This window comes from Erythrolamprus reginae, chromosome 3 (assembly GCF_031021105.1).
Source record: "Erythrolamprus reginae isolate rEryReg1 chromosome 3, rEryReg1.hap1, whole genome shotgun sequence".
Classification (NCBI taxonomy): Eukaryota; Metazoa; Chordata; class Lepidosauria; order Squamata; family Dipsadidae; genus Erythrolamprus; species Erythrolamprus reginae.
In genome coordinates, this window is record NC_091952.1 from 181,261,200 (window position 1) to 181,288,167 (window position 26,968).

Genomic DNA, 26,968 nt, shown 5'->3' on the forward strand with positions numbered 1-26,968 from the left:
TTGAGAAAGTGTTTTCTACAAACTGGTCGTAGGTTTGGGAGTTTATTTTGAGTCCATCTTCAACCTGCAATAATGCCAGCCCATACCAGCCCCTCCCCTCCACCTTGCTGGCATCTGTGCCCATTACTGATCCAGCCTTGGGCCTATCCACCTGGTCCATCAGGGATCACTTTAATCTCATCAGTCCATAAAGCCTTTGCAATATCTCTCTTCAGATATTTCTTGGCCCAGTCTTGTCGTTTCAACTTAAGTGTCTTGCTCAGTAGTTGTAGGGTTCCAGCCTTCCTTACCTTGGCCATGTCTCTGAGCACTGAATAAGTTGTACCTCTGGACACTCTAGGCAGATTGCAGTTCTGAAATGTGACAGCACTGGAGGATAATGGGTCCCTGGTAGCTTCATGTTTGATTAGTCTCAAACCTTTGGCATAAGATGCGTGTATTTCTCTCAACATGTTTCTTCTGACTCTGTTGACTACTGTATTTGCAACAAAATGGTTGTTTGTTCTGTGATCACAACCCAATATCTTAGCAATTTCAAGAGTGCTGCATCCCTATGAAATACTTTGTACAATTTTTGACTTTTCAGAGTCAGTTAGATCTCTTTTTTAGGCCATTTTGCCTGAGGAAAAGAAGCTGCCTAATAATTATGCACACCTTGATATAGGGTGTTGATCTTAGGCACAACCTCCCTCATTACACAAATACACATCACCTGATATGCTTATGCTAACTATTCAAGTTTTTACTGTTTGGAGGTGGAAAATATGCATACAAATGATATGGTCAAAATAGTCACTTGCCTAATAATTGTGCACACGGTGCACAATGGTACTTGGGCATACTGGTTAACCATGTAAGATAGCTTTCATTTCTGCTTTTTAAAGTATAATTTGCTTGTGACTCCAAGCTGAACGTTTTTCATTGTTTATTGACCAAACAGATAAATGAATGAAATATGATTGTTTCTCTTAGATTGACATATCTAAAAGCCAAGATTATAAATCAACTTGAAGTCCTAATTTTAATTAACACTATAGCTTGCTTTTATACATTAGAACTGTCAATATTATATACAGGCAAAACGTACAAACAAGAAAAGGAAATAACTGAGAAATAGGATAAGATTCTATGACAACTCACAGTTCCTTAGAAATATTTGGAGAATTAATCATTAGTACTCTTTTTTATTTTTTAGAATAATTGTTGCTTGTAGACAATGTATACAATGTATACTCATTATCTACACAAAAATAAAGTTCTTATCTTAAAAATTGGCTTCATTTAACATAAACAATGAATATTTTGTCTATATGACGCACGCAAGCACCTTTGATTCTTTATCAAGTTTACTGCACGTATTAAAATACCAGTGTACATTTTTCTTAAAAGACATTTATTGAATAAAAAACTTACACTCAGCTTAGTAAAAATGATTGTGTGCAAAGAAAGTGATTAAAATGATATAAGTTGATCAATTAACAATATTTTGGAATATAGATCTATGATTCCGAAATGACATATTAATACATTATTTAAAATTAATACAGTCATGGAGAAATTAGTTATACTTTATTTCATTTTATGACACATTTATTTGGCATTTGCTGGAAATTTTAACACATAATGATCTGACCCCTTAAAAAAATTTGTGAACAGGTACTTCATTCTGGAATTGAATAAAAAAATTCATGAACAATTATTTGCAGAATGGAGATTTTAATTTAATTTAGTGTCATAATAAGCAGGAGTCATCAAAGATTAATGCATTTAAATATATATTCTCCCAAGGTATAGATTCTGAGAATCCAAAACAAGGATACAATTTTGCAATTGTTCAAAGCGACACCAGATAAATGGTCAATACTACCCACCTTGGAAAAAGCATTTTAGAAATAAAAATCATATTTATTTTTTAATGAATTAACAATATGGGATATCACATTAAACCTTTAGAGCTATAATCTTCTGCACTCAGTTAATGACTGAAAAATGAGTGCAATTAAGAAATTCCTTACAAAAAAGAAATGTCCTATCTTTTGTATAGTGATTATAATTACCTCCTACTTAATCACAACATGATTCATAAACACTGGTACTGGTCATAAAACTAAAACACATTTTTCTTTCTTAACCTGGTTTTAAGCAAAGAAATCTGAAATAAGCTTATATACAAAAGCCTTTAAAAGTACAAAAATAATATCTATTCGTGATTGATCATGCTTTACAACTTTCAGTTGTATACACATGCAAGATAGTAAAACATAACAGCAGTCCTAGTCAGGGCATGTGACTAGCTCCTGATAGAAAATGGGTGTGTATTCAAAATTAATGCCCAATACTGCAGTATTTAACAGTCTCTGCATGTGTTTATACTAATACAACAGTTTTCATATTGTTCTTTTTTTAAAAAAAAATCTACCATACAAACACTAAAATCTACAATAACTATATGACTATTTTTACAAAGAAATATCAATGTACAAAATAAAAGTAGGGGACATGTATTACCATGCAAAATTTAGGCATTATATTAATTTTGGTAATTCCCATCAACACTCGGAACATTAAGCCAATAGTCATCTCCAACTAATATTCTGTTATACCAAAAGAGTAAAACAAAATAAATTTTACAATTTGCTGGTTTTTGTAAAATATTTAAATCCCGGAGAACAAGTCTGTAGCCTTCATTTTCTTCCCATTAAATCATGAAATGAGCTAAAAAGAGAAAAAAAATCATCTTCTATATAAATCCATCTTTACATTAACATTTTACTCAGGCTGCAATTTTAACATCTTACTTTAGAGAGTTCCCAAAAACCAACATGATTTTCAATTAATATTAAGGTTTTTGCTGTTGTTATACATCTATGTATATCAAGAAGTGATTAAACAAACAGTGAAGCAAAATTACCAAGATGTACATTAAGCACAGAGTTGAATAAAATTTGGGCTTAAGGAAATGAGTTTCATAGTTAAGTTCAGTATTCAATTTTAAAGATTTCTAAAATATATTTGTTTACCAAAACCATCTCAGCGAAGAAAGACATATAATTTAAATTTAATATATGATATCCCTTTATCAAGCCACACTGAGTCCCAAAGGATTGGGCAGCATAGAAGTCGAAATAAATAAATAAATAAATTTACCTCTTTCACTGTCTTTTTGATGAATTCTTTTCTGTCAGATAAGTCATAATTGGGATAGCTTTTATACACCTGTAATGATCAATTTAAAACAAGTTTAATCAGGTGAAATGAAATATAATGGGAAAAAGGAAGGATTCTGTTTTAATTCCCTTCAATATTTTTATTATTAAAATCGTTCCCTCAACTATTTGCATTATGGAAATTATGCAATAAAAATAAAAAGTATTTTTGTTCATTTTTCCAAGCAACTAGTACGGACTTGAACTCTATTTCATAGTGAATCCTTTTCAGTTCTCATCTTCATATATGGAAAAGAGAAAACTGAGCCAAACGCTTACGCCTGAAGATTTACTACTCTTGTTTTATTTGACAAACGCATTTAAGAATGGATTAATGTTCCCTATAACTTGAAAGGCAGGGCTCATATGACCTAGATCAGTGTTTTTCAATCTTTTTTTTTTCAGGGGAACCCTTAGGTGCATCAGATTTCTGGCGGAACCTGTATCGTGTACCTGTACTGTTTATGTCCCTTCAAGGCGAGCCCCCCATTTTTTTTATCTAAAAAATTGCTCAGTAATGTTAGCTTCATCTAACTTTCGTTTTTTAAGAAATAGGTCCTTGTTAGTGATAAATCTGTATAGTCTGGAGGACAGAAGGGAAAGGGGGGGACATGATCAAAACATTTATGTTAAAGAGTTAAATAAGGTTCAGGAGGGAAATGTTTTTAATAGGAAAGTGAACACAAGAACAAGGGGGCACAATCTGAGGTTAGTTTGGGAAAGATCAGAAGCAACGTGAGAAAATATTATTTTACTGAAAGAGTAGTAGATGCTTGGAACAAACTTCCATAAGACGTGGTTGGTAAATCCACAGTAACTGAATTTAAACATGCCTGGGATAAACATATATCCATCCTAAAATAAAATACAGTGATACCTCGTCTTACGAACCCCTCGTCATACGAACTTTTCAAGATACAAACCTGGTGTTTAAGATTTTTTTGCCTCTTCTTCCGAACTATTTTCACCTTACGAACCCAAAATGCCGCCACTGGGATGCCCCACCTCTGGACTTCCGTTGCCAGCCGAAGGCTCCCCTCGCTGGGAAACCCCACCTCTGGACTTCAGTTGCCAGCGAAGCGCCCGTTTTTGCACTGCTGGGATTCCCCTGAGGCTCCCCTCCCTGGGAAACTCCACCCCTAGACTTCCCTGTTTTTGCGATGCTGCGATTTCGCTGAGGTTCCTCTCGCTGGGATTCCCTACATTTTTGCCGGTGCTGCTTTGAATCCCAGCGAGGGGAGCCTCAGCGAAATCGCAGCATCGCAAAAACACGGAAGTCCGGAGGTGAGGTTTCCCAGGAAGGGGAGCCTCAAGGAAATCCCAGCAGCGCAAAAACAGGTGCTTCGGCTGACAACGGAAGTCCGGAGGTGGGGATTCCCAGCGGCGTAAGGCAAAAGGGGTGAGTTTTGGGCTTGCACGCATTATTCGCTTTTCCATTGATTCCTATAAGAAACATTGCTTCACCTTACGAATTAAGTTCGTAAGACAAGGTAACACTGTACAGGAAATAGTATAAGGGCAGACTAGATGGACCATGAAATCTTTTTCTGCCATCAATCTTCTATGTTTCTATGGATCCCTGAAAAGGGGCCTTCTCAGTGGTGGCCCTTTCTTTATGGAACATCATTGCCGCAGGAATACAATTCCCCCTCACCTTGTTGCTTTTCCAAAAGGCCCTTAAGACATGATTTTGTCAGCTCGTCTGGGGACCTTGAATAGAGATGGAACCAATCTATTGTTGCTAGCATTGGTGAGGCATAGTTTTATGTTGTAGTTTTTAATGTTGTAACCCACCCAGGAAAAAGTGGAGTAAAGCGATGAAAGCCCAGACCTGAGGCAGAAGGAGCGGCGAGGGTTGCTGCTGCTGCATGATATGGTCCTGGTCGGGGTTTTTTCCCCCCCCTCATTAAGCCGTGGAACTCCTGGCTGTCACTTGTGGAGCCCTTGGGTTCTGTGGAATCCCGGTTGAAAAACACTGACCTAGATATTTATCTTTTAACCCTGTTCAATAACACTATACACTTGTATTGTTCCTGGGTCTATTTGACCTGGACCGCAAATTGTTCATTTTAGGTACTTATATTTGATCTTTTTGAAAACTTTTTTGAACATTTCTGCACACAATGAAATGAAAATTGAAATGGAAGAATTAATGCTTATATTTTTATTTTGCTCATAAAATCCCCCCCCCCCCGTTTTTGTGAAATTATTTTCAATTTATAGATAGTTTTGCCTGCAAACAACGTACAATTTTACTAAATTTGGTGTGGAATTACTAGTTTGAAAAATTTCTGAACATAATGATATGAAAATTGAACTGAAAAAAACGATGCTTATTTGTTTGTTTTGCTCATAAAAGGGCTGCACGCCCCCGTTTTTTCAAGCTTGTCACTTTATAATTTTTTCTAGGCCCCTAATTCCAAATATTTTCAATAACTTTGGAATTGAATTACCAGTTTGAACATTTCTGAACATAATGAAATGAAAATTGAACTGAAAACATTGATGCTTATTTGTTTATTTTGCACATAAAAGTCCCCCCGCTGTGTTCACTTATTTCAATTTATATACAAATTATAGTGTTAATTTCAAAATTACATACTTGTTTTTAGTAAAATGGATTTTTTTTCCACACAATTAGTTGTCTGGCTATAAATGTGCTTGCTTTTCAAAATGATATTCCCAATATTTCTAGCCAAATCTATATAAAAAGTGAAAATAATGGCACACAGCAAGGCCAAGGGGGGTAGCCCATTTGTGAGCAAAATAAACAAATAAGCATCATTTTTTCAGTCCATTTCTATTTTTCTTATGATCAGGAATGTTCAAACTGGGGAAAAATTCCTTAGAGATTTGTAGCCAAAAAAATAAATAAACTGACACAAAATGCTCAAAAAATGGGGGGGGGGGTCTTTTTGATCAAAATAAAAATATAAGCATCAATTTTTTTAGTTCAATTTTCATATCATTATGTTCAGAAATGTTCAAACTAGTTTCCCAGCGAAAACAGTTTTCAAAAAGACCAAATTTAAGTACTGTACCTAAAAATATATATTTTTGGTCTGGGTCGTATACGACCCGAAACAGACTCAACATGAGTTTTTTTGCCCAGAAAAAAATTACCCACCCACCCCAAATATTTTTATGATGATCAGCAATGTTAAATTTAGTAAATCAATGCCTAAGATATTAAAAATATTTTGGATTTGGAGCCTAAAAAAAATTTAAAGTGAAAATAGTTGCAAGCAGCTGGGGGGGGGGAGCGAGGGGGAGGCCTTATTTCTGATTTAAATAACCCAATAAGCATCTTTTTTTCCAGTTCATTTATATTTTTCTTATGATCAGGAATGTTCAAACTAGTAATCCCACACCAAATTTAGTAAAATTGTACGCATTTTGCAGGCTAAACTATCTATAAATTGAAAAAATAATCACAAAAAAGGGGGGCGGGCTTTTATGAGCAAAATAAACCAACAAGCATTATTTTTTTATTTCAATTTTCATGTCATTGTGTGCAGAAATGTTCAACCTAGTTTCCAAGGGAAAGACGTTTTCAAATTGACCAAATATAAGCACTTAAAATAAAGAATTTTCGGTTTGAGTCACACAGATTCGAAAATAGTACAAGTGTGACCTTTTTTGCCCAGCAAAAACTAGCCCCCCCCCCCCCAAAAAAAAAAATATCATAGAGAGAAACCCTGAAGTAAGGAAAAATCATGAAGTTTTAAGTTTCAGAAATGCAGGGAAAATTTTGTATAGGGTCTCAAACTTCGATTTCGAGTCTCAAAGAGTCGAAACATGACAGCAGGGTTAAATGCTGTACTGCGGGACTCCTTAGACTTCTCTTGTATAGCTGACTCTAAGACAGTACAAACCAAAGGAATCCATCAAACAAAGGAAGACAAAGAAGAGTGGGGGTGGGAGTGGGGTAAGATATTAACACATGAAATTGTTGCTAGAAATTGACCCAATTTCTAGCAACAATTTTTGTCTAATCTACCACAGAAGCTAATTCTTACAAAGACAGAATAAAGGAAAATTTGTGTGTATATTGCTTGAGATCTCATTAAAATATTTATTTTGAATGCTATATTTAAAAAATATTAAATGTATTACAGGAGAGCTATGAAAGAGGAAATGTACAAATCAATATTGAAAATGTCAAACTAGAACTGCAAGGCTCATATGCAGAATTTTATTCCATTATGATCCTCATTAGTGACCATGGACTTGTCAGTTTACCTCCGCTCAAAACCATACTCATTTCTATAGAATTCATGTGTTGTTGATGACAAAGTAGACAAAACAAAAATAGAGGCCTTTTTATCATGAATGCTACATTCTATTTTAGAATGCTACATTCTATTTCTATTTTAACTGTATTTTCTTTCTACACAGTACAGTATTTTCTTTTATGCAGCATGGTCTGTAATAAAAAAAGCTCTTCATTGGGTTGATTGCAAGCATTAAATGGGGGTGTGGGTGGGGTTAAGGAGGCTGAGACTATATCCTTGCTTCAAAGGCAAAAACAACAGAAGTACTATATATATAGTACAAATCTTTATTTGCAGCCTTTAAAACTAAATGTACACAGTAAATAGTATATAAAATAAATGTCAAATATATACCTCTTTACAAATTTGTTTCATGGTAACTTCCTCCAAATTTGCATCAGCCAGTAGTTTTTTCACAGTTTCTTTCAATTCTTCATTTGTGGGCGGCTTTTTCAATTTTTTAATTAGAGGCTCATCATCTGAAGTATTCTCAGATTCACTTTCTAAATGAAAAATATTTTGTTAAAATGCAGATAAATGATTTTTCGTTCCACCAGTCAAATTTAACTTTGAATAAAATTGCAAATTAGTTTATAATAAAGAAAGCTTTACATATTGGGAATTTTGAAAGAGAAAGATTATTTTAGATTACAGTACCCCAACCTTTCTAGCTTTGGATTTCTTTTCTCCTGTTTTCATAGTTTCCAACTTTACTATTTCTCATCCCAGTCATCTCTGGGTTTTCACCCAGTACTGATGAGAAAAGATATCAAGATGTTTGATTTCTAATATGGTGGGTTTCATTAAAAAACAAGAATTCCTCTTAGCCTGACAGAACATACCATGTTTTCCTGAAAATAAGAAAGGGTGTTATTTTCTTTGGATGCCTGAAATATAACCTTGGCCTTATTATTTGGGGGGGGGGGGGGGGATGCTTATTATTTTGGGGGTTCAGGACTGGATGTCCTAACACCACCATCCCCTCCCCTCCCTGTTGGGGTGTCCCAATACATTCCACCCCACCCCAATGGCAACTGTAGCCTGGATGCTTCCCTTCCCCAGCATCTCTTTATTGAGAAATGTAGCAGGTGGGTCCTGATGTGCATTGCTTGCCTATTAGTCTTGCTCACCTAACACCTCGTGTCCCATGCCTTGCTGGCAAGGCTGATGGCACTCTCTCTAGCCGTCAAGTCCCCCTCCTGCTGCCACGGCCCCCAGGCCGAGCCCACTTGGGGGAAAAGGAGGCTCCTTCACCTGGTGGCTGCCCCCAGAACGCAGCCCCCCCCCCCGCCCCCCCCCCCCCCCCAAAATCCTTTCCTTGGAAAGGCAGCAGCAGCAATGCACCAAGCAGGACATGTTTGATGTCCATGTCTGTGATTTATTTATTTATTATTTATTAATTGGACTTTTATGCCGCCCCTCGCCAAGCAGCGATCGGTGGCGGGAAAGATCCAAGGCAGCAGAAGGGCCCCGCTATGGAACCTGCCGACTGTCACCCACAAGCCAGAGGTGCAGATGCCGGGGCGGCAGGTGGAAGGGCACTTTGGCATGTCTCTAAGTTGCGGTGGTGCATGGGGGGGGGAGGGCTCTCCCTCCTCCCATGGCTGCGGCTCTGGAGCCCCAATCCCTGCCTTGCCTCCTCGCAGGCAGGAGTGCATTTCAAAACACAGCTGGAGGCAGAGCCCAGAGGACCCCAGCCAGTCCCATGGAGTATGCGCAACGCTGCGACAGAGGGAGTTGGTAAAACTTGCCCAACAAAATTATGGGTCTTGTGTTGGTGCCTGCACGCACCCGCCTCTCGCTTGCTCTCTTTCCTGGCTGGGTGAGGCTATTTGTGTGTGTGTGTGGGGGCACTCTTTTGGCCAGGAAACAGAGAGAGAGAAGCAAGAGACAGGTGCGTTCAGGCACCGACACAAGGCCTGTACTTCAGTAATATTATTGGGCGAGGTTTACCAACTCCCTCTGCTGCAGTGTTGTGCACACCCTCCGGGACTGGCTCGGCTCCTCTGCCCTCTGCCTCTGCCAGTGTTTTGAAACATGCTCCTGCCTGCGAGGAGAAGGAGGCAAGATAGGGATTGAGGATCCGGAGCCACCATTGCAGGAAAGGGGAGAGCCCTGCCCCCTCATCTGCCAGCACGACATGGAGACACAAAAGTGTCCTTCCACCTTTCCGCCCCGGGATCCATCTGCCTGCATCTCTGCCTCAGCGTGTGACTTTCTTGGTGGGCTCCATAGCAGGGCCCTCCCGCTGCCTTGGCTCTTTCCCCCCACCAATTGCCACTGGGCATAAGTTAAATCGTGGACATGGACACCAAACATTTCCTTCCACTGTGTGAGTTGCTGCTGCTGCCTTCTTTCCAAGGGAAAGATGGGGAGCTTGGAACAAATAGGAGCCAATAGGCGAGGGAGCAGCTGCCTCTGTTGCCCTCAAGTGGGCTCGGCCGGGTGTGTAGTGCATGTCCCAGAAATTAAGTTTGGGGAGAGAGGGGGCTTTTTTCAGCACATGCCACCAAAAGCCCTATTGGACTTAATATCAGGACATGTCTTTATTTCGGGAAAACATGGTAGAAACAAATTCTTTTTGGATAAAATATGAAATTCAAAAGTGCCCTAGTTTCCATGCAATGGCTCCAACGCATGTGACTGAAGTTGTTTAATAGAAATGGAGTTTGATATTTCCAATTGGCCTGCCAGGACATTTCCTTTTTGGTTTCAACAGCCAAAATGAACATTAAAAGCCATGAAATAGTACAAAATATTTTGAGACATTAAAGATGTTTGGTTCCTCAAAAAAAAGAAAAGAAAAAAGAACCCACACAATTTGAAATTATAATTATTGTCAGCTTATAATAACTGAGATTTGATGAGATTTACCTTTTTTGGAAGAGTTCTGACTCTTCTTGGTTGTACTGCTATCTGCTTTCTTGACATTAGCGTTTCTTGAACCCCTTTTGCTTTTTGGAGCTACTTTTTGTTTGGGTTTTTCTTTCTTTGTTGATTTTTTAGGTCGCTGCGAGGTAGGTAGAAAGTACAATAAAATCTATTTCAATATTAGTTTTAAACATACTGAACTAATGCAAATTTAAGGCTAAATAAATAAAATAAAAGTGCAACTCATTTAAACACTATTTTGCATGTGTTACCTGTCCCAAATATTTGTGGCTTGTTAGAACAGGTGTTTCTATTTTTTTTGTATGCAAAAAGATACTTTATAGAACATGTAGAGTAGTGCCTAGAAATCTATTATGTAGAAAAAAAATTGACCTTAAAATAACAATGTTATAACATTATAAACTGTAGGTTATAACTGCCATTATTCATCCAATTCTTTTAAGAATCATTTATAACATTAATATACCTTAAAAGGGAAAAATTTAAGGAATTTTGGGACTATAGTATTTGTAACAATCGGATCCCATGCTGTTGCCATTTAACTTAAATTATTGGCAAGAGTATAATTATTTAGCACATATAATTTATACAAGTTCTTACCTCTTCTTCACTTTCTTTATCTTCCTCAGATGATTCATCTTTCCCTTTCTTTTCATCGTCCTCACTGCTGGATTCATCTGTCAGGATTTCAGGACATTTGGTGCGTTTGGCTTTCCGTGCTGTTCCAGAGCTATTACGTTCTTTTTTACCACCTTTCTTAGGAGTTCTCTTAGATTTTGGCAATGGCTATTAAACATTGAAAATGAAGTAATTTATTTAAAAATGATCAAATAGTTTTATATTCTATATGTATCATAAGAAATACTGTCACTTAACTAATTTTGATGATTGTTTTCCTATTTTGAAATTTTGTTGGGAAAATAGTTTTGTAGGACTATAGGTTCAAATTATGTCGTAAACCCAATTTTAGCTTAGATTAAAACAATGGTCTAAGCATAGCTCTCACCTTGCCTGAAGGTTTTGGATTCATTAGGAAATTTAAGATTCTTGCTACCAGTTCACTGTTAACTCCTGATCTTTCCAAATCAAGAACTTCACATATGCTTTTTAGCATTGCATTTCTGTATCTGTAGAGAAACACACTTTTTAAAATGTTTTATAAGTATTTACTAAATATGTAAAACAAATAGACAATATATTAAATATAGATAATATAAAAGTGTGGGATTTATATACATAAGTGTGTGTGTGTGTATATATATATATACACATACACACATACATATATACACGCACATACACCAGAGGTGGTCTTCAGTTGATTCGGACCAGTTCTAGTGAACCAGTAAATACCACCTATGGCTGAAACTGCCCCCACCTGCCCCGCCCCTTCCAGGAGACGCCATGTACTTCATTTTGGCTTCCAGGAAAGCATAGCCTGCAAGGCTGGGGCACCCAATTGATCTACCCACTGCCTCCCAGCTGATCTGCATGGTCTGTTTATTGCTGCTAAAGATCGACTGGATCTTCTTTTGTTGCCCTGCAAGGAGAATGCAGCTGGAAAGCAGGTTAGTGGGGTGGGGAGGGTATAGGGATTTTGTAGTAACCGTCCCTGGGAGTGTGAGGGAATGGGGATTTTGCAGTAGTCTTCCACTGCCACATCCACCAAACAGATAGTAAAATTTTTGGAATCCTACCACTGAATACACCCCCTCACCCCCAGTAGATGAATGTATTTAAAATGTAGGGGCCTCAAGCCCTTCCAAACTTTAATCAACACTCCTTATCAGTGTTACCAACCAGGATTTTGCAGATAGACTAGATTAATATGTTTTATGCTTCTTTTTAGCATCCATACAACATACCCAAATCACTCACATTAATCAAGTATTCTTAAAATTAATGAAAATTCAAATATGAACAATTGTTTTTATTGTTATATTCTCTATACATAAAATAAAATTGCCCCCAAAGTTCTCTTAATTATAAATACCAATAGCTACTTGAAAACTATGGAAGACCTTCAAATTAATACAAATGGAGAAAACATTAAAAATTGACAGTGGAGGATTTTTAATATTTCCTCCAAAATAAAAGTTAGTCTTTCATCAAATCCTTAAATACAAATATAGCTAAATTATAAAGCTAGTATACAAAGGGAACTAATATGTTTCTTTTGATTGGATTGCATTTTAAATATACAAATGTGAGAACCTACAGTATTTTATGCAATAAATTATACTCAAAGCTACATGCTATAAGCATATCAGCAACAATGTAATATTTTAGTATAATTTAAGGTAATGATTATATTTTAGTTGTTTAATTTTTTAAATGTACTGTGTTAGAGTATAATGTCAAATTATATTCGCAAATATGATCTGAAATGCTTGCACAGTGAAATTAATAATTGAATTTTGTCCTGGGAATGCACATTAGGCTCTAAATACTTTGAACATTAATTATATTGATTAAACATATTAAAGTCTCACTTTTTTAGCATTTCTTCCTTTTTCTTGTATTGATCACTTTCTTTTTCAAATGGAAAGCCACTGAACTGTCCTACATTCTTTTTCAGTGAAGTAACCTATAAAAGAATACCATTGGTGAGTATAAAATAATGTTGCAATGTTCTTTATTTCATCTAATTGTCAAAATATCAAAGTACAAATGTGTAGCCTTAAAATCAAATAGCAAACTGTTGTGTCAACTTTGACTAAATTGTAAATATATAACAATCAAATCACAGAGTAGTCTTTGATATACGATCATAATGGAAGCTGCCCATATGTAAAAAGACAAGAGGGGCTAATTCTGGCTGCACAATACCAAGTCTTAAGAACAAATCCACACAAAGTGACAGAACTGAAAAGAGAGCAATAGACAGCAAATGCCACCTCTGCAAAGAAGCTGAAGAAACAGTGAGCCACATAGTTAGCTGTTGAAAAAGATGGTGACAAATGACATGATCAACTAGCAACAATGATGCACTGGAACATCTCCAAGAAATACCATTTGTCTGCAAGCAGGAAGTTAGGAAAAATAAGTTTCTCTTTTTCCTAACAAATAAAAGAAGAGATAATGTAATAGAAAATGAAGTTAAAATGTTCTGGCAGATAAGCATCTGCCACATAACCATTGTTGATAAAAAGACAAAAATGTCTGGATAGTGCACATAGCAGTGCCTGGAGATAGAAATAAAAGAGAAAAATTTGGAGAAAATAACAGAATACAAACATATGCAAAAAGAAATAACATAACTGTGGCAGAAAAAAGCAAATATAGTAAGAGTAGTATTAACACTTTAGGAGCAGTACCAACAAATCTGGAGCACTATTTGAACAGAACAGGATCAGCATTGACAAAAGTGCCAAATCCAGTCAAAACATCTGGCTGTGTGACAAATAATAAAAAAAACATTTGGAATCTGAAGAAAAATTGAATTGTACCTTGACCCAGCACCAGCAGATTCATATTTATCAAAATGACACTTAATAACAGAAAAATATGTTATAAATAGAAAAATATTTGTTTGAAAGCTGAGAAAAGGATTCAAGGAAACTTGTAGCCAATTTTACATTGCCAATAAGTATGAACACTTACTTCTCTTTAACAGTAATTTTGTTGCAATTACTAATTGTTTTGGAAATGAAAGGAATCTGGGATCAAATACAGATAGTCCTTGATTTATGACCACAGTGGTCACAATTTCGGTCATAGGTTGTTGCAGTTGTAAGTTGAAGCACATATAATTGTCATCATGATTAGTGGTGGGATTCAACCAGTTCGCACCACTTCGGCCAAACCGGTTGTTAAATTGCTGGCTCGCCAGACCCCTCCCGGACTCTCCCAGCTGCTGTCTGGCTGCTCTCTGGGTCCTTGCCCAGGCCCAGCATTGGATCTCCAGTGCCGCTTCAGCCCGGCCCCCAAGGTGAGCACACAGGGCCTAGCGTCCCTGGGGACTGCTGATTGAGTGCTGCCCTTCACCCAGGATGCCAGGGCAGTTCTTGCATGCTTGGAGCATCCTGTGTGCATGCCCAGGGGACAGGGCCAAGGTGGTAGTGCTAATCTAAGACTGGCACTGGGTGGCACGAGTGCCTCCATGCCCTGCTTGTTGGTCTTTCCCTGAGATCACCCCACCCCCACATGGGAAAGCCTTCCTGTGCGTGCAGGAAGGAAGAGATAGGAAGGAGAGAGCATGGGATCAAGAGGGCTTCTGCCTGCCAGCATGCCATGGGCAGTAGGAGATTGCAAAGTGCAAGGGCTTTGGGTGGGAAGTGGAAGGCATGTGGCTTCTGGCATTGGGGGGCGGGGAGCGGAAGCCCACCTGATTTCTAGCTCCATAGTGTTTTTTCGTTGCGTTTCTTGTGCAAGGAGACAAAATGTTGTGGAACTAAAAATAAACTACAATCAATTTTAACTTCTTGCAAAAGAAAAAAAATCACACGAAGTTGGAATTGACTGAATTTTTAAAAATCCTACAAACTTTTGTTTTCCTGCACACAATTGCAAGAAACACAACAGAGCTGGAAATGAGGTAGGCAAATAAATGCTTGGGGGAAGTGAGGGCATCTGGCTGGTGGTAGCTGGGGCAAGTGGCGCTGATGGGCAATGAAGCAGCCCTCTCTACTTGCTGCACCTCCTTCCCTCGTGTTGTCTGCTCCATTTCCCGTTTCTACATTGTAGTGCAGCCACAGCTGCCAGGATCCACTTTTATAATGAAGCGAGGGTGTCTAATTTGCCCGGCCAAATTAACCCCGCAGAGTCCCCTACATTGGGATCATCTTTGATCAGATCAGTCAGTGGTTCTGTTGGCGGCAAACAAAACAGCCCTGTTGCTCAATTGCTTGGTTCATTTATTTCCAAACTTCATCTCTTTTAGTTCAGAAGCAGCCAAACGGGATGCGTGGCTGGGGAAAAGAAGGTCTCTTCCTGGGTTTTTAAAGTTGAAATGTTTTTCTTCCTCTTTTTTCTCACTTCATACTGCAGCTCTCCATCTCTGGGCTGGGGGCTTTTTCCTTCGGAAGAAAAGGCAGATGGCATGGAAGAGGCAGTGACTTGGGCTTGTAAGGGTCCCTTCTCCATCTTTGGATTCGTCTTCTATGTGTGTGTGTGGCTTTTTTCCTCCTCCTAATCTCTCTTACTCCAATTTCTTTGGGAAAATTAAGCAAGTATCCGAGCAGGCATCCGTGGCTCTAAATAAGGATGATATTTAAAAGCTTGGGGGGGGGGGGGGGGGAAGAGAGAGAGAAAGTTGTCTTCTCCCCCAGGAAGTGGAAGGCAGGGGGAAAATGGAAGGAGATGAGAATAAAAAGGAGAGAAGAAGGGGAGAAGGGGATGTAATGAGAAGGAGTAAGAGGAGAAGGAGATGGGAATAAAAAGGAGAGGAGTAAGGGGAGAAAGAAGGAGATGTAATTAAGAAGGGGATGGGAATAAAAAGGAGAGGAGAAAGAGAAAAAGAAAAAATGGATTTTGGGGGAGCTCCTATACTATTTCAAAGAAATGGCTGTCCAGTCCTTTTCTTAAAAACTTCCAGTGATTCAGCACCCAGAACGTTTGGAGACAAGCAGTTCCACTGGTTAATTGTTTCTGTCATGAAGATTCTCCTTAGTTTTAGGTTGCTTGTCGCTTTGTTCAGTTTCCACCCATTGCTTCTTTTTTCTGCCTTCCTCTGCTTTGGAAAAATACATTCCCCCACTTCTTTGTGGCAGCCCGTCAAAAGTCTGTTTTGTGACCTGCCTAAAACACTCTTGGGCAAAGCATGCGAGCCATTTCCTCCTGTCAGTGGCCCATGAAAGTAGTGATTCCCAACCTAGGCAACTTGAAGATATTTGGACTTCAACTCCCAGAAGTTGCCAAGGTTGGGAAACACTGATCTAGAGTATGCAGATGCAAATAATAAAGTTGAAAACAAAAAAGAAAGAACTATAAATACATTTCATTCATTTTGTAAAACTCTTGTAACAAAATCTAGATTTGTGTACTTCTTATTCTTATTTAAGTATTAATGTATGGACTGAGACTCCATTCCCGCCGTCACCTTCTCAAGTCATGCGAGGAGTGACTGGGAGGGGAGGGCAAGGCCAGCCAGCCAGAAGGAAGCCACAGCAGGGGGACAAATGAGCTGCATGCAGCTTGGGAGCCGCACATTGTCAACACCTAAACTAGGAAATGGTGTGATTTCATACATAGTATCATTATATATCAACTTAAAACAGTATGAATGAAATTTCTTACTGTGCCTGGCCTGTTGTAAAGAAGTTTGTGCAAATTCCGAAGTTCATCAGTTTTTCTTCTTACTTAAAAAGTACTGTATTCTTTCAATTTCACAAAGTTTTTGACCCTTTCCTGAAAAAGCAATTATATAATGTTACTTAATTACTCTTTAGCCAATCTGTTATTTGCTTTAACCAAAGCTCATCCCCATATTTATTGCAAATCGTATTTTAATTTATTGCATTTAAATAAACTTTAAATGTCCCGAATACCTAAACATAGGATAGTTTAAAAAATCACAAATATGATTTTTTCATATTATATACACAAAGGTTTTCTCCTCAATTAATACTTGTTTGATTTCAAACAAAAAAAGTGTAATATGCGAAATAAATAGCTTGCCTGGTGTAACTGTAAAAGGTTCCTTCTGTAATGATGATACCTGCATTGTCAATCTTTCTACTTTCTTCTTCTCTCGTTTTCCTTCAACAATGAGGCTCTTTTCTGAAAGACAATTTGATAGTTTCAAATGGTTGAAATTACTGTACAGAATAAACGAAAATAAAGTAATATGTAAGCTTAATAAGAGTGTGTCATTTGAAAAAGTATTCTGACCTAAAATACTGGCAAATTAGTGAGACGTAGTCAGATGTTCAAATAATTTCAAAATTTATCCACAAATAAAATGTAATGAAATAGAATAGGTTTCATTTGACAAACTATGATTAGACAAACAAGGATTTTGTCTCTGGTTCAGCAGTTTTTAAGTGTACACGCAAAGCAATACAATCATCAACTAAAATCTCTACAGTCTTAAGCATGTTCAGCTCCAGACTGTTCCAGCTGCAGCACATGGTCAGTTGTTCAACCCCCATCTATATGCAGATTCATCATGGTTTCAAATGAGATCAATGACATTTGTATCATCTGCAAACTTCAGTACTTTAACAGAGGGATCCCTAGAGATGCAGTCATTGATATATAAAGAGAAGAGCAATGGAGAGAGCACACAGGCCTGAGGGAGCTCTGTGTTAATTGCCCAGGTACTAGAGTTAACTTTCCTCACTTTCCCCTGTTGCTTTCTGTTTATCAAAAAGCTAATAATCCATTTACAAGTATGGACAAGCACTGGTCTCCGGAGATTCAGGGTGTTGCAAGAGGTAGTGCAATGCCATATTGCACTACATCTGTCATCGTATCATCTGTCTTTGTATTTGCTACAGGCAAACTGCAAAGGGTCTAACAGTGGCTCTGTGATGACTTTCAGGTAGGCCAGCACTAACCTCTCAAAGGGCTTCATAACTACAGATGTCAGAACTAGCCTAAAGCCATTCAGCTTCCTGATGTAGGATTTCTTAGGAATGGGATAATAATAATAATAATAATTATTATTATTATTATTATTATTATTATTATTATGTCAGTACAACACAGCAAACGAGATCACTATGCTGGATTTCGAATTATTATTATTATTATTATTATTATTATTATTATAATATTTGTATGCCACTCCTCTCCGCAGACTCAGGGCGGCTCACAACAGTGATAAAAACAATATATAATGACAAATCTAATAATTAGAATCTAAAATAACAATAGTACATTTAAAAAATCTAAAAAGCAAGGAACCCCAATATAAAATACATAGTCATATCATGCACAAAAACTACATAGGCAGGGGGAGATGTCTCAGTTCCCCCACGTTTGATGACAGAGGGGGGTTTTAAGGAGTTTTCGAAAGGCAAGGAGGGTAGGGGCAGTTCTAATCTCTGGAGGGAGCTGATTCCAGAGGGTCGGAACCTCCACAGAGAAGGCTCTTACCCTGGGTCCCGCCAGACGACAGTACCCGAAGACCAATTCTGTGGGACCTAACTGGCCACTGGGATTCGTGCGGCAGAAGGCGGTCTCGTAGTTATCCTGGTCCGGTGCCATGAAGGGCTTTATAGGTAATGACCAACACTTTGAATTGTGACCGGAAACTGATAGGCAACCAGTGCAGACTGCGGAGTGTTAGAGTAACATGGGCATATTTGGGAAAGCCCATGATTGCTCTCGCAGCTGCATTCTGCACGATCTGAAGTTTCCAAATACTTTTCAAAGGTAGTTCCATGTAGAGAGCGTTACAGTAGTCGAGCCTTGAGGTGATGAGGGCATGAGTGACTGTGAGCAGTGACTCCCGGTCCAAATAGGGCCGCAACTGGTGCACCAGGCGAACCTGGGCAAACGCCCCCCTCGCCACAGCTGAAAGATGTTTCTCTAATGTGAGCTGTGGATCGAGGAGGACGCCCAAGTAATGGTAGAGAGTGTGAAGCAAGAAAGGACATAAAACATCTTCAGTGATTTATTAAAGATCAGCACGAAGATGAGGGTGAAATTATTGAGCACAAGCTTTCAAACAAGGAGTTACTATTTGAGGCTGGTACTTTTTTGATCATTTGTCTATGAAATGGACCTCACAATTCTTTTTCCAAGATTACCAGAGGTGGAGCCCAGGGGGATGGTGATAGGTGTAGGACAGGAGTAGGCAAAATTGGCTCTTGTATGACATGTGGATTTCAACTCCCAGAATTCTTGAGCTAGCATGAATTGATGGATGATCTCTGGTGGGCCCGGGCCCGGGGTTTATCCTCTGTCCTGGTGCTTCTTGACCTCTCAGTGGCTTTCGATACCATCGACCATGGTATCCTTCTGCGACAGCTAAAGGGGTTGGGAGTGGGATCACGGTCTTGCAGTGGTTCTCCTCCTACCTCTCTGGCCGATCACAGTCGGTGTTAGTGGGGGGGTGTGTGTCAGAGGTCGACCTCGAGGCTTCTCCCTTGTGGGGTGCCCCAGAGGTCGGTCCTCTCCCCCCTGCTATTTAATATCTACATGAAACAGCTGGGTGAGATCATCCAAGGGCATGGGGTGAGGTGCCATCAGTACGCTGATGACACCCAGCTGTACATCTCCACCCCATGTCCAATCAGTGAAGCGGTGGAAGTGATGTGCAGTGGAGGCTGTTAGGGTCTGGATGGGTGTCAACAGGCTCAAACTCAACCCTGACAAGATGGAGTGGCTGTGGGTTTTGCCTCCCAAGGATAATCCCATCTATCCATCCATTACCCTGGGGGGGGGGAATTACTGACCCCCTCGATCCACAGCTAACATTAGAACATCATCTTTCAGCTGTGGCGAGGAGGGCGTTTGCCAAGGTTCGCCTGGTGCACAAGTTGCAGCCCTATTTGGACAGGGAGTCTCTTCTCACAGTCACTCACACCCTCATCACCTCATGGCTTGCTTACTGCAATGTTCTCTACATGGGGCTACCTTTAAAGACTGTTCAGAGACTGCAGTTAGCCCAAAATGCAGCTGTGTGAGCTGTTATGGGTTTACCAAGGTACACCCATATATGACCATCACTCCATGAGCTGCATTGGCTATCAATTGGTCGCCGAATGCAATTCAAAGTCCTGGTTATTATCTATAAAGCCTTACATGGTTTAGGACCAGATTACTTACTGGACTGTCTCCTGCCTCATGTATCCCAGTGGCTGGTCAGATCCCACAGAGCCGGCCTTCTCCAGGTCAATGTCACTTGGCAGGGCCTAGCGGAAAGGCCTTCTCTGTGGTAGCTCCGGTCCTTTGGAATCAACTCCCCCCAGAGATTCGTATTGCCCCCCCCCAGCCTTTCAAAAGGTTTTAAAAACACGCCTTTGCTGGCAGGACTGGAACCGTTGAACTTGGTTGAAATAGTTTTAAATGTCTGTGATTTAAAAATTTAGATTTTAGGCTTGGGTTTCATAAATTTTGTATTGTATTTGTGTTTTGTATTGATATTATTTTGTAAGCCGCCCTGAGTCTGCTGGAGAAGGGCGGCCTAGAAATAAAAAAATTAAAATAAATAGATAGATAGATACATAGTATTGATACTCCTATTTTTTTTTATACCTCAAATATATTTATACTTTCTTCACTGTTGCCTGCAAATTAGGAACTGCATTGTTTGGTTTTTGGGAACCAAAGGATTTTGTAGATAGATGCAATATCAACAGATGAATCTTCAATTACAAATTGACTAGTAGGTATTTAATGAATACTGAACACAAATATGAATTACTATATATTCAAAAGGTTGTTTTAGTTAGCAAAGATAATCAACAAACAGCAACAAAATATTTCTCAATACATTGTATATATAGTCATGTTTCATTTCTCTTAAGCATGATGAGAAAATATAATATTTTGAATTAAATAACTGGAAATGCAAATATTGCCTCCCAATATGTCATCAAATATTGCTTGACATTCAACTAAGCATTTACATAAATACTTTCAAATAAAAGAACTAAAATTATTAAAGATTTACCATATTTTTTGGAGTATAAGACGCACATTTTTCTTCAATAAGAGGCTGAAAATTTGGATGCGTCTTATACTCTGAATGTAAGTTTTTTCGAAGCTTTCTTTTCAGCCCTAACCAGGTGCTAACAATGTTCTTACCGGTTTGCAAGCTTTCATTGTTACTCTTTGCAAAGAATGTTTTCCAAGCCCAAAGTCTTAGCAGGATTTTTTTTCATTGCTCTACTTGCTCCAAATGTTTCTTTCCAGCCTAACCAGGTGCTAATGATGTTGCCAACTCTTACTGGCTTGCAAGCTCTTTCATTGTTACTCTCTCCAAATAAGGTTTTTTTAAAGCCTTAACCAGTGGATAAAATAATGTGCTGAAGCTGACCAGACTGAGGATGCTAGCCAAATATCTGGTAAGCAGATTATTTTCCCTATTTTCCTCCCCCAAAACTAAGGTGCATTTTATACTCTGGTGCGTCTTATACTCCAAAAATATGGTACTGCAAAGCTCAAACGTTTTGGTACCATGATCTGCTAAATTAAATGCATTTGTGTGACAAGTCCTTTCCATAAACAGAGCTATCATAACAAAGTGACATGGTTCATATGCCTGAACAATGGGAGCCCTATTTAAGTGTAGTCTGACAACGTTAGTTAGGGAGAGTATAGTTATATACATTCATTTATTATTTAAATTTAGTAGGCTTACAACCATTCATTTAGTGATTATTCAGAAGCTGGTTAAAAATTTGACTTATGACCAATCATTGACCGATCATTGTAGCATTCCCATAGTTATATGGATAAAAATTTGACAGTTTTCAACTGGCATAGATTTCTGATGATTGAACTGTTCTGGGGTCATGTGATCATCAAATGTGACCTTTCCAAGTCACATTCGTTGCGACTATATGACACACTTAACAACTGCAGCGATTCATGTAACAACCATGGCAAAAAAGGTAATAAAATGGGGCATGACTCACTTAATCACTTAATGTAAAAATTGGGCTCAACTGTGGTTGAAAGTCAAGCACTACTTGTAGTATGGTGCAGCCAATACCGACTGCTTCCTTTGCCTATTTCTGGGGAATCTTTTTGGTGCCTAATCCCAGAAGCCCCTTTGGAGGAATAAATCAGCAGGACAACCTCTTCACCCAGCTTAAAAGTCGTCCCACACAGGCAAGCAATTTTAAGACAACAATCAGAGCCAGGTCTCTTGCCTGACCTGATAGATGACTTGGTGATTCTTGCATAGGTGGAATGGCATTGACAATACAGAACTCTCCTCAGCACATTTTTCCCCAGATAGCCTATCTCCACTCTGGGTTGTATTAGCATTGGGCATGCCAGAACCTGTTGCAGTATAATAGTAACTTAGCAACAGGAAAGGCCTATGGAAAACACTATAGCTTCTTTTTCTTGGTCCTGAGGCAGATCTACAGGCACCAACAGTGAAACGAGACTGCTGGAGCTTGTACCAGGAATGTATCTTTGGTCCTCTTATGCAAGCAAAAATGATATTTTGTTCTCTTTCACACTGGGAAGTGCATTCCCTTTCAGGCAAATCTGGTGAGGTTCACTGAGACTTACTGTTTCTAAACTTGGCTTGTAAATGAACAAACAGTTTTATCAATGCCAAACCATACTTCCACTCAGCAAGACAAAGTGACAGTTTCTTTTAAAAATGAGCATGATTCCGCCTCCTTTTAAATATGACTACTGAGGATAACATCCCACAATTTCAAATTCTCCATCTTAATGTATAATGAACAGAAAATAAATGTAAACACTTATTCACTGTTCTCTACAATAAACTCTATTCTGGAGAGTTTCTATGTGAAAGTGACAAGGAGCCAGAGTAGGACAGAATCCGAAAATAGCTTGCTGTCTTTACAGGCATTTGAATGTCTGTTCAGAATAAATTCCACTCACCTTTTTCCTCTTCCTCTTCTTCCTCCTCTTCTTCCTCGTCGTCGTCATCCTCACTATTTTCAGCTTTGTTTTCAGTTCGTGGGTCCCTTTTTTCTTTTTGTTCAGTGGAAAGTAAATCATCTTTTTCAGAAACAGAAGACATATCTGCTTTCCTTCTGCATAGACAATATAGAGAAATATATCAACTTCATATGAAGCATTGTAGTACTGAGACTTTCAACACACAGCAGCAGTGTTGCATCTTTTAACACAAAAGTTCATACAATGTGTATAGTCATAATTGGTTTATTTTTGGCTTAGAATGATATTTGAGCCTCCTCATTACCATTTAATGTTATATACTTATTAGGTCACTTATATTTGTTCCACAAACAATGATTAAAAGTCCTACTATAAGCTCAGTTACTGTTTTCAAATTTTCTTACACCATAAGAAGCAGTTTTTCTTAAGAGTAGATATGTATTTGTTATATAACCTATTAAATACAGCCCCAAATCTCATGTGAATGTTTTGCTATAAATTCGAGGCCACGCTTCAGCCGACCAGGAAGGACGTCTTCATGACGTCAAAGCTCCGCCCATGGAATTCCCTATTGGGATTCCCCACCTCCGTTTGAGGCTCCAGATCGGCCGAAAACGCGGCCGCCGATCGCAAAAACAGTGCTCCGCTGGGCAGCGCCACCTGGCTGTAACCTTCTGAAACAGCTGGGTGCTTTTCGGCGGCCTCCAGAACCCGAACCTGAACTTTTGCCGAACTTCTGGGTTTGGCGTTCGGGAGAACGCCAAAAAGCCCCCGGCTGTTTCAAAAGGTGACAGGCAGGCGGCGGTGCTTCTCGGCGGCCTCCCGAACCCAAACCTGAAAAGTTCGGCAAAAGTTCGGGTTCAGGAGAATGCCGAGAAGACCCCCGGCTGTTTCAAAAGGTGACAGCTGGGTGGCGGCACCCAGCGGAGCGCCATTTTGCGATTCCCCCCCCTTGCACGCATTAATCGCTTTTACATTGTTTCCTATGGGAAACATTGTTTCGTCTTATAAACTTTTCGCCGTACGAATCTCCTCCCGGAACCAATTAAGTTCGAAATACGAGGTATTACTGTACTTGTTGTCAATTATTCCAGTTTTAGCAGCCACTTGTAAATATTCTTTATTTTAGTTATTTTAGTTTAAAAATGACACCAAAAAATTTGGGCCGTCTTTAATGCCTTGTAGCTGTTTTCTCACTTTCAATCACCTTCATTTTTATTTCATTAGAAAGAGCAGGTTTCTTTCTATCATATATAATGTTTTGTGATGGGTTTGTTTCAAGTAAGGCTTCAAAAATCAGTCTAAAAATATGACGTTTACTCAGGCGCTTTTAATTTAAACTTTGTAAACCAACTTTCAGTAGTTCTGTAATATAAGCTATTAGTATTAAGAGGGAGAAATTTGGGGGAACAGCAGAATGGCTTGTGTATAACATAGGGCAGTGTTTCCCAACCGGTGTGCCGCGGCTCACTGGTGTGCCGCGAAACATGGTCAGGTGTGCCGCGAAGAAATAAGCTCAGCTTATGGTCTCGCAACTTTTTGCGAAGAGAAAAAAGTTATGAGACCGGAAGCTGAGCTTGCTTCTTTGCGCCTTCCAAGTTTTTCAGCAGCTGCGGCGCCCCGCCCGGCTGGAGCTTCCCTGTCAGCAGGTGAGCTTTGGGGCTTGGTGGGAGGGCAGCGGCAGTGGGAGGGCGGCGTGCAGCGGGAGGGTGATGGCGGCAGCAGCGGGCAGGAGCCATGCCGTGGGGCGGTGGCAGGGTGGTCCCTCTCTCTCTCCTCCTCTCCCCCCTCTCTCCCTCTCTCTTTCTCCCAATAGCCGTGGGGCGACGTCAGGGAGATCAGCTGTGAGGCAGAGCTCCGGAACAGAGGAACAGAGGCACCGACGGCGGCGGCTGGAAAGGCTGGAATTGCGTGGCTGGCACTTGCCTGCTGGCTGGACCAGGACGGAGGCTCAAGCCCCACATCCATGCCCAGCGCAACGCCAGAACTGTACGGCATCTAGCCACCGCCATCTGTGCCTCCGTTCTGGAGCTCCGCTTCACAGCTGATCACCCTGCCGTCGCCCCACGGCTACTGGGAGAAAGAGAGAGGGAGAGAGGGGGGAGAGAAAGAGAAAGCAAGAGAGGGAGAGAGAGGAAGAGAGGGGGGGAGAAAAAGAGAGAGAAAGATATAGCAAGAGAGGGAGAGAGAGAAAGAGAGGGAGAGGGGGGAGAGAAAGAGAGAGAAAGAGATAGCAGGAGAGGTAGAGAGAGAAAGAGAGAGGAAGAGAGGGGGGATAGAAAGAGAGAGAAAGAGATAGCAAGAGTGGGAGAGAGGGAGAGAGGGGGGGAGAGAAAGAGATAGCAAGAGAGGGAGAGAGGGAGAGAGGGGGGAGAGAGAGAAAGAGATAGCAAGAGAGAAAGAGAGAGAAAGAGAGAGGGGGGAGAGAAAGAAGGAGAGAGAGGGGGTAGAGAAAGAGAGAAAGCAAAAGAGATAGAAAGAAAGAGAGATAGCAAGAGAGAGGGAGAGAGAGGGGGAGAGAGAGAGAAAGCAAAAGAGAGAGAGAGAAAGAGAGATAGCAAGAGAGAGAAAGAGAGAGGGAGAGAGAGGGGGAAGAGAGAAAGAGAGAAAGACAGCAAGAGAGAAAGCAAGAGAGAGAGAGAGAGGGGGGAAGGAGGGTGAGGGAAAGACAGAGAGAGGGAAGGAGGGAGAGAGAAGGAGGGCAAAAAAGAGAGGAAGGAAGGGAGAAACAAAGAGAGATGGAGAGAGAGGGGAAAGAAAGAGGAGGGAAGGGAGAGAGAGAGAGAAAGAGGGAGAGAGAAAAATAGAGCGAAAGGGAGGAAGAGAGATATTTTTGTCCAAACTTTTTTTTACACACACACACCCCCGCTCAATGTTCCCCAGGATTTTGTAAATGTGAATAATGTGCCGCGGCTCAAAAAAAGGTTGGGAAACACTGACATAGGGTTTAACTCTCAAGGACTTATCAGTTATCTTTCTTACATAACACCACATTTGCCCTCAACTTTGACCTCAGGTCACACAGCAACCATTAGTCTAAGATGCTTGAAACTTTTTCAGTATGTTTGGCCCTAAACATTGTGCTGATCCACCACTTATTACTGATTTCCATTCTAGAGCTCCTCAAACTTGGCAAAAAGCAATAGGTATTTGGTATACATATGCTTGGTAAATTTGGTAGAGGGACAGATAGAATACCAAATAAATATTTATGCTGAAATTAGTCAATTCTTGGCTTTCTTAATATACACTGTACAAATAAATATGTATAGAATCAATACCAAAAAATGTCAATGTATAGATATAGCAATCAAGGTAGACTTAAAAATCCTTGTTCATTTTGATCAAGTCACTATTATACATAAGAACATAATAAAGATCAATTTAGACCATGATAACTTGAATACATATGGATACCACAAGAGAAAACTAGAGCAGAATCTTCCAAGTGCATTTACCAAATATTGATAGTCAAGAGGGATACGGTAGTTTTTCAGTGATGAAAGCCGTATGTTCCTTGAATGCATTTATCCCCTTTTTAAATTGTCTAAGTTAATGAAGCTTTGCATTAAATAACATAGCTTATTTATAATATTCAGAACTTTTGAGAAGTGAAATATAAGTTCAAAAATTCCATTCCGCCATGAAATTCAATGGTAATTTTGGATAAGACAATACACCTGAAACTACTAGCTCTAAAAACAAACCTGTTTGAATAAGGACACCATAGCTTTTTGTACAATGCTAAATGATAAACTCCAATACGACATTCTGTGTCTGATTTTCACACTTGTATCTTTTCTTCACTGAAGTATGTAATTCTTTTAATCTCTGCAGATATAAATAGACTATTTTAAGAGGCTGCTTCGTGAAGTTAGTGGAGCGAGGGTGCAACAGATGAATTTGTACAATATGTTTACCAACTGCATCATGGGATGAAAATAACCAATCATCTGGTCTTGCATAATACTCCATACCATACCATAAACTAACCATACTGGTACATTTCCCACAGCATTTCAGGCTAAAATACAGTTGATTTTTTTCTGATGCAGTATTGATGTTTACAGATTGTCAGCTTATAGAAACAAAATA

General features: G+C 39.4%; 1 protein-coding gene across 1 annotated transcript; it reads right to left on the reverse strand.

Annotated features, from left to right (window-relative positions):
- Positions 1 to 1,376: 1,376 nt before the first annotated feature.
- On the reverse strand, positions 1,377 to 26,656 carry DEK (DEK proto-oncogene). The gene is given in 12 exon segments (XM_070747338.1): positions 1,377 to 2,715; positions 3,148 to 3,216; positions 7,835 to 7,983; positions 10,355 to 10,490; positions 10,973 to 11,158; positions 11,379 to 11,499; positions 12,865 to 12,959; positions 16,610 to 16,663; positions 16,665 to 16,720; positions 16,991 to 17,092; positions 22,853 to 23,007; positions 26,581 to 26,656. Coding segments are annotated over 11 exon segments (1,122 nt in total). The 5' UTR covers positions 22,995 to 23,007; positions 26,581 to 26,656; the 3' UTR covers positions 1,377 to 2,703.
- Positions 26,657 to 26,968: the final 312 nt, after the last annotated feature.